The sequence below is a fragment of the Chiloscyllium punctatum genome, chromosome 10, assembly GCF_047496795.1.
Source record: "Chiloscyllium punctatum isolate Juve2018m chromosome 10, sChiPun1.3, whole genome shotgun sequence".
In the NCBI taxonomy this organism is placed as follows: Eukaryota; Metazoa; Chordata; class Chondrichthyes; order Orectolobiformes; family Hemiscylliidae; genus Chiloscyllium; species Chiloscyllium punctatum.
The window spans coordinates 16067354-16081697 of NC_092748.1; the positions used below are offsets into that span (position 1 = coordinate 16067354).

Sequence of the window (14344 nt, forward strand, 5' to 3'; positions counted from 1 at the left end):
AACTGTCTAGATCCTTCTGCAGCCTCCCCACTTCCTCAGTACTACCTGCCTGTCCACCTAACTTCGTATCATTGGCAAACTTCGCTAGAATGCCCCCAGTCCCTTCATCCAGATCATTAATATATAACGTGAACAGCTGCGGCCCCAACACTGAACCCTGCGGGACACCGCTCGTCACCGGCTGCCATTCCGAAAAAGAACCTTTTATCCCAACTCTCTGCCTTCTGTCAGACAGCCAATCCTCAATCCATACCAGTAGCTCACCTCAAACACCATGGGCCCTCACCTTACTCAGCAGCCTCCCGTGTAGCACCTTATCAAAGGCCTTTTGGAAGTCTAGATAGACCACACCCACTGGGTTCCCCTGGTCTAACCTACTTGTCACCTCTTCAAAGAATTCAAACAGGTTTGTCAGGCACGACCTCCCCTTGCTAAATCCATGGTGACTTGTTCTAATCCGACCCTGCTCTTCCAAGAATTTAGAAACCTCATCCTTAATGATGGATTCTAGAATTTTACCAACAACCGAGGTTAGGCTAATTGGCCTAAAATTTTCCATCTTTTGTCTTGATCCTTTCTTGAACAAGGGGGTTACAACTGCGATCTTCCAATCATCCGGGACTTTCCCTGACTCCAGTGACTTTTGAAAGATCTCAACCAAAGCCTCTGCTATTTCCTCAGCCACCTCCCTCAGAACTCTAGGACGTAGCCCAACGGGGCCAGGAGATTTATCAATATTAAGACCTTTTAGCTTTTCTAGCACTTTCTCTTTTATAATGGCAATCATACTCAACTCAGCCCCCTGACTCCCTTTAATTGTTGGGATAAATTCTGTTACGATCGAGCCCTCCACTATCACCCAATAAAGGAGCGTCGCTCTGAAAGCTAGTGTGCTTCCAATTAAACCTGTTGGACTATAACCTGGTGTTGTGTGATTTTTAAACTTTGTCAGCCATGGCTGTCTAATCCCTCCCTGGATAATCTTTCTTTTCTTCTGTACAGTGTCCTCAATTATACCCACAAACTCCTGCCATTTTTGCTCTACTGTCTTCCCTGCTAGGCTCTGCTTCCAGTCTATTTTCGTCAGTTCCTCTCTCATGCCGTCATAATTACCTTTATTTAACTGTAACACCATTACATCCGATTCCTGGAAAAACGCAGCAGGTCAGGCAGCATTCAAAGAGCAGGAGAATCGACGTTTCGGGCATAAACCCTTCTTCAGGAATTATGATGTGTCAATTCGAGGATATTAGCATTTGATATCACATATCATTAACAGTATTTCATTTACTATATATATATATAATCTTATCCAGGTAATTTTGTTTTGCACCAAACTGAACACTTGCAAGAGTTCCTCCAAAGCACGTGATCCTGACTTAGAAATGTATTCATTATCCCTTGACTGTCACTGGGTCTAAATCCTAGAACTTCCTCCCAAACCTCACTGTGCCTACAGCAGTTCAAGGAAATAGATCACCATTAGTTTTGCAAGGGCAAACAGGGATGGGAACAAATATTAAACTTGCTAACTACACATACATCCCTGAGCAAATAAAAGGACAAGAGCTCCATCAACCAAAGGCATTATAATCAAGGTACATTTTGGAGACCAATAGCAGCAAAAATAAATTTTAATATAGCATGATTTGGAGATGCCGGTGTTGGACTGGGGTGTACAAAGTTAAAAATCTGCCAATCTCCAAACACCGCCCTACAACTCATCCGCTTTATCCTTGATCACAATGTCTTCACCTTTGACAACCAGTTCTTCACCCAGACACATGGAACAGCTATGGGGACCAAATTTGCACCCAAATATGCCAACATCTTCATGCACAGGTTCGAACAAGACTTCTGCTCTCCGCAGGACCTCCAACCAACATTACACACCAGGTATATTGATGACATTTTCTTCCTCTGGATCCATGGCAAGGAGTCAATGATAAAACTACACAGTGGTATCAGCAAGTTCCATCCCATCAAACTTACCATAGACTACTCTTGACTATCTGTCTCATTCTTGGACACATTCTTATACGTTGCAGGCAAGGATGCCCAGAGGCATGGTACATTGGGGAAACCGAGCAAAGGCTACAACAACGAATGAATGGGCACCGCACAACAATCAACAGACAGGAGTGTTCCCTCCCAGTTGGGGAGTGCTTCAGCAGTCCAGGACATTGAATCTTACACCTTCGGGTGACCATCCTCCAAGGTGGACTTCGGGACAGGCAGCAACGAAAAGTGGTCAAGCAGAGGCAGATAGCTAAGTTCAGTACCCATAGGGAGAGCCTCAACCAGGACCTTGGGTTCATTTCATGCTACAGGTGACCACTATTGTACCACACACACACACACACTCTCTCTCTCTCTCTCTCTCTCTCTCACAACCCCCCAACCTAAACAGACAGACACACATACAAAGATCCACACATATACATATACGTTTGTGGGGTGAATTTGTACTTGTAGAGTTACATTGAACTTTGCTTAAAAACTGCATGAAATCATGTAAGACTCTGTTATCTCACTTTTTAGATTAGAATCAGTCTAAACATTATGGCACAGACAGAATACAAGGGGCTAACACCTTCAACATATTGTCTAACTAACACCAATTGTTACAGTTAACCTGAGAATGCAGCTGTTTAATAAAAGAAGTTTTGTGACTTACACATGAAAGAAGTGAAACTATCATGGTATTTGAACAGGTGAAAGACTCAACAAACAATCAAGGTATTTTTCAATGTATAGTTTCAGTTACATCACACTGTAAACTTTTGCGATAAATTCTGTGTCTTACAAATGTGTCTTCCACAACCACCCAATGAAGGAGCGGTGCTCCTAAAGCTAGCGTGCTTCCAATTAAACCTGCTGGATTATAACCTGGTGTTGAGATTTTTAACTTAATACAGCATCTTTCACATCATGTTAGAGTGGTCCAAAACTGAAGAAAACGTTTTAAAAATCTGTCACTGTTCCAATATAGGAAACACTCTGAATGTTTCTGGGACCTTGCTGTGTAAACAACAGTGAAACTGAGCGGATAATCTGTTCAATAATGTGAGTCGAGCAAACAACAGCAAAACACAGGGATAATTTCCACACTCAAGATATTTGAAGGAGCTATTAAGTTAACCCAGAAGCAGGCATCTTGCAGTTTCAGTAGAAAATCACAACCTTTAAAAAAAAACATACTGCTTGCCATTCCTTTAAGTGATTGATCTTCCACTCAAGCATCTGAAGTGGGGACTTCTACCTGAACCTTCCAAATCACGAGAAGTATCCTGAGAAATTATGTTGTTATTGTAGGATCGCAGGGGGCAGCATCTACTTGTATAAGTAAAATAAACAACTGTGGATGCTGGCAACATGAAACAAAAACAAGCAGAAGTTGCTGGAGAAACTCAGCAAGTGCGACGGCATCTATGGAGAGAAAACCAGAGACAACGTTTGGAGCCCAGTGACCCTGTTACTATCCTTAAGCAACCACTCTCAGTGCGTGCAACAGCAAATTACTGCAGATGCTGGAATCCGTACTAAAACCAACAACAAAAAATGCTGGGAATCACAGCTCAGTCTGTGCACCTTAATTTCAACGCAATGCAGAAGAATATTATTAGCTGTTGACAGGGAAGAAGCGAGGAGGCAAATTAGATTCATGCAAAAGAAATTGGACGGGCGGAGATGTGTTTACAAACTGAGTTGCCTTAAAACGGTCAGGTCAACCTGATCAACATTTGGAGGTGCACACAACACCGGGTTAGAGTCCAACTGGTTTATCTGAAAGCACTAGCTTTCGGAGCGCTGCTTCGTCATCAGGTGACAGCTACCTGTTGGGCTATAACCACCGATCAACATTCACATAGAGAGGGAGAGAGGGAGAGGGAGAGGGAGAGGGGGGGTGCAGGCAGCTCATGAGCAGCCCTCTAAAGGAGGACCTCCCAGACGCCTCTCAAGGGCAAATCCCACCAAACCCGGGTCGGCAAACGGCAGACACCGGAGCTGGTTCGCGAAACCGTTCCGCCGGGTGCGCCAAATTACCTCGGTCAATCGCGGCGGACAGTGACCGGCGTCGCTCTCACCCACCGGCGCTCCTCGCCTTCACTGTTTGGTCTTCTCAACCAGAACAGCGGCGCAATGGCGGCTCCAGACTCGGCTCTTTCCGACCACCGCTCGGCAATCTCCGGGATGTCCGGCGTCCGCAATTTTTAAAAAAAAACAGCCCCGAAAATTACAACGATTTCGGTTTAACATTACCCCCCACCTTTCCTTCACCGCTATTTAAAACTTTACCATATTTTAGAAAAAAACAAATGAATAAAATCGTAAAGTCGGGGAGAGGGGGCGGGTTCAAAAAGGCTTCGGCAATTTCCGTAGCCCAATCAAAAGACGCGAACTTTCCCGAGGAGAGCAGGTCACGATTTAATATTGATATTAAATTTTAATTTTAAATGTGTTCGGTTGCGGGACGGTGAAGAATACGGCGGGATGGTGGTGTTTCGGATTATTTTGTTATTTGATTTCTTTTTTGGGTTCCGCCCCGCCCCCCCTCTGACGGCCCGCTTCCGGTGAGTATATAAAGGCGGAGCGCGGGCGGCTCGGCCTTTTGTAACGGACACGTGTCAGTGGAGATCGGGAGCTGCTGAGTCTCCCCGCCCGCCCTCTCGCACACACAGAGGCAGAGCTCTACGCCGCTTGCTCCTCACCCCCGTCTCTCCCCTCTGTGTGTGTGTCTGTCTCTCTCTCACACACGCCCACTCTTAACCTGCCACATGGGATTCGGTGACCTCAAATCCCCCTCCGGCCTCAAGGTGCTGAACGACTACCTGGCGGACCGGAGCTACATCGAGGGGTGGGTAAGGCCGCGCTTGAGGGCGCATGCGGCCGGCTGGGGGTGGGGAGGGGGAATCTGTGAACGCATACCGGGTGAGGCCCTCACCTCGCCGCCCGGGCAGGAGTCTAGGCCTCGTGTTGGGCGTCACTCGGATTCATGATGAAGGGCTTTTGCCCGAAACGTCGATTTCGAAGCTCCTTGGACGCTGCCTGACCTGCGCTCTTCCAGCACCACTAACCCAGATATCTCTTCACCATCTCGACAGTTCGATCTTTTCCCCCACCCCCAAAGACTCACTTCAGTTAAATTTCGTCCTGATCGTCTCCTCTTCCCTCCCCCCCCCCTCTTCCCCCTCTTTTTTTTTCCCCCACCTTTTTTATCCCCCACCTTTCTATTACTCTTTTTTTTCCCACCCCCTTTTCTCGAGCCTCCGGCGTGTTTTTGTTCATTCTATTTTCCCTACATGCCTTACCCCTCACCTCACTCTTATCTTTTTCTGGGTAGGTTTGTTCCTTCCCGCTTCTGTTTCCGACTGCATTCTCTTTCTTTCCCACTTCCCATATGCCCTCTCATTCCCCACCCCCTTTGCTATTCTTGTATTTCAACAGCCTCTCAAAATATACCGCTACTGCTATATTCTATTCCCACCCACCCCGACACTCCCTAACGCTTTCCTGGACTGTCTCCTCTTTTGCTCCTGCCCCAGCTCGCGTGCCCAATATCTTGGGATCCATTCCCTCCCTATATCTCCATGCTGTCCTTTCAAGGACCCCAGATGAGGTGTTCTTGATCTTGCATGAGATCTCCCTTGGTTTTTTTAAAAACTTTAGTTGTTCAATGCCCTAGATAAGTTAGCTTTCAGTAGCAGTTGTGTGTGTGGTGGCAATCTTTTATTTTGAAAAGTAATTCCTAACCTTTTGCAGGTATGTTCCATCACAAGCTGACATAGCTGTCTTTGAAGCTCTTGATGCTCCACCATCAGCTGACTTCTATCATGCACTTCGTTGGTACAATCACATCCTATCCTATGAAAGCACCAAGGATTGGTATGTTCTGTTTGATATGAGCTGTTTGGCATTTATTGTGAATCCCACTACTTGTGATAATGACTTTAGTGACTATTGGGCAATTATTTCATTGGTTAAGGTAAAAGATCTGTAGTGTGATAGCTTAGTATTTTTTGTGATGTTTGGATGATCCAGGAGACTGCTGTTCAAGTTGTACACTAGGAGTCAGGTTTACTATTGACGTTGTCACTTCCTTTGATATGTAAGGAGACAGAATTTCCCTGTTTTTATTAAATGTCTTATGGACTTAATGTCTCCAATTTGTAAGCTCATAATTCATGACCCCCTGATAACTGTTAATTCTCAGGCTGAGTCTGTTGTGCTTGAGTTAATCATACCAGTTCAAAACAAACTGATTTATGAACTATCTAATTTATCATTTTGACATTTCTTGGTCCATTAAGCTTGTACTGGTTTTCATCGAGTATTCAGTACGTATCAGGTTTTAAAGACGGGGCTTTCTAAAGATCCAGTTATGACTATTCAAACAGCTCCCTGCTCTTTGTACATTTCTGTATCCATTAACGTTTCAGTATCTGACAAGGAGTATGCCATTAAGAATGAAAAACAAATTGATTGCAAAACTCAATTGTTTTAGTAGTATCTGTGGAGACAAAGTCAGTGTTCAGAGATCCTTCTCCAAGAGAGTCTCTGGACTCAGACTTTCTCCATGGATGCTGCCAGATTTTGTTCCTCCAGTTTGTATTTGTTTCAAATTTCGGGCATCTGCAGTTCTTTTTGAAGTTTCTATTTATCGTCCTGTGGTTGCATGTTTAAGTTGATCAGTTGTCCAACTACCATAAAATTTCTTGATGCTTTCAAACTCTTTCCACGATCTTAGTCCATGCATTTCCTCCACCCTGACTGGTCAAATCTGGCCTCCAAATCAGTGATCACTGTTCTCAGCTTTCCTATTCTGTTCCTGCCTACTGCAAAACTCAAAATTAAAGGTTTGCTTTGAATTTAGCATAAGATAATTTTCAGTCCTTATACTCAGGAATGTATTAATGCATTATACTTGAGTGGCTTGTCACTTAGAGGAAGAACTCTCCATTAGTGAGTACCAAATACTGTTTACTTCACTGCCTCTGTCTAACTTAAGCTGATTACTGTAATCATGCATATGTGGATGACTGCTATTTCATTGCTTCATCTATACAAGACTTCTAGTTCAGTTTTTGGCAAATGATCTTAGATTGACTTAAGACCTGTTTAGTCAAATATTGCACTTCCATAAATGTTGAAGCAGAGACTTGAGTGGTTTCTAGATCCCATACCTTGGCAACTGCCATTGAGATCCAACAGCAAGTTAGCTTCCATGTAGTGTGACAATATTATGTAGTACTCACCAGTTGTTGATCTCTTCAGTCACATGGCAATCCATGGCAAAAACTTGGGATTTCAGGTGTCACCCTTAATTCCTAGCTTTTTGAAGAACCTAACTTTGAGACTGCAAATCAATAATCAAATCAATTCATCAGAGCTATATTCAAAAGCTATGGATTTAGGCTTTCTTGTGCAGTGATTATTTCTGTTTTATTCCTTTCCAAATGTCTTGATATTAATCATGTCCAACTCAAGTCTGCGCCAACTTCATTTTCAACTTGGAGGACTCCATCACCAGAAATTTTACCCAAATAGTAACAATCTCTTGACCTGGGAATAATTAGCAATGTCCTGCCATCTAAAGGTTTGAAGATTTGATCTGAGGCAGAGTAGTTGCAGCTCCAAAACCAATCTTTCCTTGGTGTCTTACAACATCAATGAGGGTGGGTAGGGGAGCAGGATTTATTAAAGCAACTTCATGATCTATTCTGTTCATACCTTTATCAATTTACTGGATGGATAGAAGTAGAAATTGTCAAATCTGAAGTTCTGCTTTCTTGTTACTGAACTTAAATCATTCTTAGCCTTCCAGGTGTTAAGCAACCCCTCAGTAAATATGGTCCACAAAATGTCGCAGATACAACATCAGCAAAAGCTGTGGATGATGACGATGACAATGACATCGATCTCTTTGGTTCCGATGATGAAGAGGTGGGTTCTATGCAGTTTTTCTACTTGTGATTTAAACCCTCCCAGAGTAGGCTGAGATTAAGGCCAAGGATGGTTTTTGCTTTGGGTAGTCTTGTGGAAACTGTTCTAAATTTAAGTACTCTTACTGAAATTCAAAATTGAATGGCTTCAGATTTCTTCATCCTTGATACATAATTTGGCCTGACACTCAACTATGAGCCTGGTTGGGGCACTGCGTAAATCTGTTTAACTTCAAAAGTAGCTTCATGTAGTTGCAAATTGGTAGAATTTGCTTAAAAATTGGAGTGGCTGAGACAATGAAGCACTGTTCTATCTTGGATTGTGGAATGAGGCTGGTTGTCACCATTTGAAAATGATTTGGGTATAAACTGGGTTTGAGGGCAGCTTGAGAAACTGACTTAGAGCCAAATAAAATGCTATTTGGAATGCCATGGTTTGTCATTTCGTGGGGTCTGGGACTAGTTTTTGATTTTACCATTTGCCATCCTTTAGCGGAATTTGTGGTTATGCTTTGTCCAATGAAATTGGTGCTAATTTTCACTAAAACTGCAGAAGCTGGAGATGAAACAAATTACTGGCAAAAAGTCAGCATCTGCAGAGAGAAAGCATACTTGAATACTGATAAATATTACAGTACACGCATGACCGTTTGCATTTGTTTCTTGCAGGAAAGTGCAGAGGCTAAAAGGCTCAAAGAAGAACGTCTAGCTCAATATGAAGCTAAGAAGTCCAAAAGTAGGTTGTCATGTTTTAAGGTAAAAACAATGACTGCAGATGCTGAAAATCAAATACTGGATTAGTGGTGCTGGAAGAGCACAGCAGTTCAGGCAGCATCCAACAAGTAGCGAAATCAACGTTTCGGGCAAAAGCCCTTCATCAGGAATAAAAATTTATTCCAGATGAAGGGCTTTTGCCCGAAACGTTGATTTCGCTGCTCGTTGGATGCTGCCTGAACTGCTGTGCTCTTCCAGCACCACTAATCCAGTATGTCATGTTTTAAGTTTTAAAGTAGTCTTGAGTAGGTCCTTAATTCAGCTTCTTTAAATACTTAGCTTTGTACGATATGTCTGAATAAATATCTGTTGAATGTGGTGACAGAGCTATGCAAGTGCACACTGTTCAGATTCCATTTCATTCCTCATGTATTTTGTAATGCTGATTGTTTGCAGCTGCATTAAGTAGATGATGCTGTGAAATACAATGGTTTTAATGATGATTTCAATTCACCATCTTTCGACTGAATCAGTGATGTGAATTAATTGAATCTGACAAGACCAATGTTTCTAATAAGCTGAAATGTTAGCTGTAAGATTCGTCTGTTTGTAGATAAGGAGTGTCTGGGGTGCTGGGATACTGGTAAGATGAGGCATGCACTCATTTGTATGCTAAGTCCTCTGTATAACTGCATGTAATTGCAAGCTGGTCCTTAATGATCATGCTTGTCATCATGTCATTCTCTTTTAGAGCCAGCACTTATTGCAAAATCATCTATTTTGTTGGATGTAAAGCCATGGGATGATGAAACTGACATGGTCAAATTGGAAGAGTGTGTACGTTCAGTGACAATGGATGGCTTACTTTGGGGTGCCTGTGAGTATTATATTACATAATATTGTAAGCGGTCCGGCAGTTGTGTAATGTGGTACATAAATACTGAATCAGTCAATATTGTTAGGTCTTGAGGTCTTTTGGCACAAGTCACTTTTCTGTATATATTTTTCAAATGTTGAAAAGCAAAGATTTAAGCAGTCAAGTGGATTATTGGCTTGGGTAGCAACAGGAGCCATGTTCTTGTATCATTCTGGCTAGTTGCAGTTATCTACATGAGCGATTACTGTGCTGGATTTCATTGGTCCATCTTGGGTAAGGTTAACATCAATATTTTTGTGTACAGGCATATGTTGTGTAACAACCATTGTGTCATAGATTTACAGCATAGAGACAGGCCCTTCTGTCCAACTGGTCCATGCTGACCAGGTATCTTAAATTAATCTAGTCCTATTTGGCCCATATCCCTACCATCTCCTATTCATTGACCCATCCAGGTGCCTTTTAAATGTTGTAATTGTACCAGCAACTACCTCTTCCTCTTCGTCTGACTCATTCCATACACACCACCTTCCATGTGAAAAAGTTGCCCTTTTTAAAATCTCTTCACTCTTTAAACCCATACATCCACTTGATATATTTGGGTGTTAGTCATTGCATGTAGTTAAATATCTTAATCACTTTCAAACCAAGTCAGTCTCTGCATTGGAGTCTGTAGGTTTCATTTTTCTCTTGCATTCTACTCTAAATTGGGTGAAACTTCTGTCACTGCTTGCCAAAATGGGCTTGAGACTGTTGTGGTGCTTTGAGCAGCTGAAACAATTTTAATCCTCTTGTTTTTAAATTGTGGCCTAAATGACAGTCTGGCAAGCTTGTCTAACCATTTGAAAATGGTAGACATTACAAACTTATTTGAAATTGGTTCATGATGCATTCCAATCCCCTCCGACTGCCCATGTGCTCCAAGGTATCTGAGGGGTTATGACATTTGTCCAATACTTAAATAGGCTCTGGTGGGGCAAAGGTTTCAGTAACCTTTGTTCTGTGTGGTTGAGTAACTTTAAGTTTGCATGATTTGGGTAGAACCTCTTTATCTTGTTACTTCTGAGGACTGTAGTTTTAAATTTCCTCAAATGTAGTTGGCACTGAGATTCCATCACTCAAATCAGAGGGTCGAACAAACTGTTTTGGCTGGTTTATTTCAGATTTATACATATCATGTTTCCATTTATGTCTTTGATTGTGGTTGACTTCAGAATTAAATTGTGGCATACACTTGAGTTGACTTTGTTAGGCTAATTCTGAGATGGGGGGTGCTTTTTTGTATATCTAATAATCTCTCTTCCCTTGCAGCCAAACTGGTTCCTGTAGGCTATGGCATCAAAAAGCTACAGATTCAATGTGTAGTTGAAGATGACAAGGTAAGAACAGCAAACAAATCTGCAATTAGCTGCTGAAAGCCTGTATTTAAGGAAGTGCTTGTATGAATTTTTAAAGCTGCCTATTTTAATTCATTTGAATTATTGAAATATTCTAGAGTTAAATTGATCTTCCAGAAAAGATTGGATAGTCTGTTAGTCCTGATTTTTGGATTGAGGTGCTTTTTAGCTGCCCCCTCTCTTTTACACTTGGGTTAAATGCTCACTTATTGTCTCATGAAGTATTCTGTTGATGCTAACTGTTCCTGCAGAATTTTGAACCTGACTAATAAAGGTGAATGAGTGACCTATTAAGCATGTGATGCTTCTGAATTTAGTTGTCATTGCCAGCTTCAAAAATTCAGAGCCAATTCATAAGCATGAACTCTGTCCCTTTTACAACTGAACTGAGAGCAAGTACAAGTATTTGATTTGCTGTTTTGATGAATTAACATTTGGAATGTTTGAATCCTGTTTCCTTTTAAACATGGTGTTGAGTAAAAAATTTGACTGTCTGGCTTAAACTTTAATTTGCACGATTTAGCTGAGTCTTGTTGAATTTTGCAAACTTCTGTTACAAATGCACAGATTTGCTTGTGAAGAATTTGGTGTTAATTTGCTTAAGCCAATCAGATGAATCAGTGCTTTGTTATAGTGCATACATTTTGCTGAAGCTTCATGTTAGAATGGGTGAGATTTGTTTATGGTCAATAAGTAACATCCTGTAGAGTTTCCACAATGCAGTCTCTGTAGCCTCTATGGTCTTAGAATCCTATAGTACAGAAGAGACACTTTAGTCCATAAAGTCTGTACTGACTACTCCAGATCTATACTGGTAGCTTAGTAGCACTTGACCCAAGGCCTTGAATGTTGCTATTGAGTGGTTGTCCAAGTTCTTGTTTAAAAAGTTAAGGTTTTGTACCCCCTCAGGATGTGCATTCCCAATTGCTTTCACCCTCGAATAAAATCTCCTCAAATCCCCTCAGATTTGCCTTGGTCCTGAATGGTCCCTCTTTCTCCAGTTGTTGTCATGTCCTTGATATACTTAGCCTATAACTTTTTGCTTTCTCCCCAAACATTGTATGGCAGTGGTGTTTTGCTTCTACTTGTTCTGGAATTGGAATTTAGCTTTTCCTTTATCCATTTGCCACTGGCAAGTTCAAGTTCTTGTAATTTGAAGGTGGGAACATGGTGAAACTCTAACTCTGTCTTTTTGTTTCATATATCTACTGTCTGACGCATAATGGTTCCTGTGGTTATGAATGTTAATTTACTGGAACCCCCTCATTTAAATTGTTGGTTAAATTGATTTATGAAGCAAGCTGTTCACCACAACAGTTTACTTGAATTAGCTTCCTGTTACTGTGTTTTTAAATCCCAAATGCAGTTTTGTAAAGTATCTTGGCACTTAAAGGTGCATACACAATTTTTTGAATTTGTATGGACTCTGAGATATGCAGCATGGTCCAGTGTGATCATGCTAACTGTCAAAAGTAAACTAATCTCACCTGCTGCACTTGGCCTGTAGCCTTTTAAATCTTTCCTATTCCATGTAATTATCCAAATTTCTTTTAGATTTTCAAACTATTTTGGCATTCACCACTTTCTCTGGAAGTTATTTTTAAAGTCTATCATTTTAAAAGTCTATCATTTAAAATCTTTTTCCCTTGTCTTAAATATTTGCTTCCCAGTCTTGAACTCTTCTACCTGAGGGACAAGACACCTGCTTTTCACTTTAATTATACTCATGATTTTATAAACCTCTAAGGTCATCTCCAGACTCCTACGCTGCAATACAAAAGTCCCGGCTTGTCCTTTAAAGTCAATGTAAACATACTCTGCCCCCTCCTTCCCCCAGTGTTGGTTTCTTCCTCAAACTCAAGTCACATTTGAGAGACATGATTCTGTGCGCAAAACCAGGCTGACAATCCCTAGCTTATTTTGGCCTCAAAGTACACATTTATCTTTAAGAATCACCTCCAATAGCCTTCAAGGCACAACATTGTCCATCCTCCAGTCAACATGTAACTCATCTGTGGTTATAGATAGCAATATTTCTGCTCAGGCCCCAACAATTTCTTGCCAAACTTCTAAAGTATCCTGGGGTGCACTTATTAGGTCCAAGCAATTTATCAACTTTTTCTCAGCACTCCACCACTTCCTCCTCTAACATGAACTGTTTTTGAAACATGAATTTTTAAATTCTGGACCCTCCATTTCTTTCTCTATAGTAAATACTCATTTCAGTATCTGTCCCATCTCCTGAGGTTCAACACAGATTCTCATTGATCTTTAAGGGTTGTGTTCTCTCTTGTTCTTATGTAGTTGTAAAATCTTTGGATTTAACATTAACTGCCAATAGTGTATGTCTTAGAATAATCTAATTGAGTATTTCTTTTCAGGTGGGAACAGATATGCTGGAAGAAGCTATTGTTGCATTTGAAGATTATGTACAGTCCGTTGATGTTGCAGCCTTCAACAAAGTGTAGAATGACAACAAATGAACACTTAATAAAATTGATGTCCAGAACTTAACCTGGTCCTTTGTCTTATTGAGGTGGGGCTTTGTGGCCTCGGAATTTCAAACAAGGAAGTGAAGATTACCAGTCTGCCATGGAAGATTTTGAACAGAATAGTCTTACTGAAGTTGATAGTGTATGAAGTTGCTTACACAGGAGCCTCAGTTCATGGTGACATGGAACAGAATTGCCTGTTTCCCTTTACCTCATTTAATTTGTTTCAACAGCAATTCCTTCAACTTGATGTTTTTAATCCATTGTGCAAGTAAACACTGACTTGAATGATCAGTTTTCAATCTGATAGGCAAGCTGTTTTGTGCACCATTGATGTGGAGTTTGCAATGGAAGACTTGGAGACAATGACCAACTATTGACTTTGTAACTTGCAGTTTTCCCACAGTATTAAAGGTCAAGTTTTTTATGAAAGGAAATTGTAATCTAGTGTTAATGTAAATTGCATTGTTTGTTTGGAATAAATCAAAGCATGGAAACAGACTTCAATCAACTCACCTGTGCTAACCAGACATCCCAATCTTGCCTAGTTCCATTTGCCTTTGTTTGGAACATAACTCTCTAAACCTTTCCTATCCATGTCCCCATTCAGATGCATTTTAAACACTAACTGCACCCACTTCACCTTCCTCTGGCAGCTTGCTCCATATAAGCAACCCTTTGAAAAGGTTGCCCCTCAGATCCTTAATCTTTCACCTCCACTCAAGCCTATGCCCTCTAATTTTGGATTCCCCTACTGAGCATAAGACCATGGCTATTCACCCTATCCATGCCCTATGTTCATTCAAATCTCTATAAAGGTACCTTTCAGCCTTTGACACTTCATAAGGTGGTGGGGAAGCCTGAACTGTTTTGACATTTCAATATAACTAAAAACCTCCAGTCCTTGCACAATGCTTGAAA

At 41.3% G+C, this 14344-nt stretch overlaps 2 protein-coding genes across 2 annotated transcripts in view; one reads left to right on the forward strand and one right to left on the reverse strand.

Annotated features, from left to right (window-relative positions):
- The window catches only part of ndufs1 (NADH:ubiquinone oxidoreductase core subunit S1), a 42242-nt gene extending 38055 nt beyond the window's left edge, over positions 1–4187 (reverse strand). The window contains exon 1 of the mRNA XM_072578595.1: positions 4048–4187. The gene's annotated coding sequence lies outside the window, so the exon portion shown is untranslated. The remainder of the gene's footprint in view (positions 1–4047) is intronic.
- Positions 4188–4600: 413 nt separating this feature from the next.
- eef1b2 (eukaryotic translation elongation factor 1 beta 2) lies at positions 4601–13440 on the forward strand. Its single transcript, XM_072578596.1, has 7 exons — positions 4601–4858; positions 5764–5886; positions 7818–7944; positions 8613–8679; positions 9409–9534; positions 10846–10913; positions 13313–13440. Exons 1-7 carry the CDS (start codon positions 4779–4781, stop codon positions 13397–13399), a joined length of 678 nt encoding a protein of 225 aa, XP_072434697.1. The 5' UTR covers positions 4601–4778; the 3' UTR covers positions 13400–13440.
- The last annotated feature ends 904 nt before the right edge of the window (positions 13441–14344 follow it).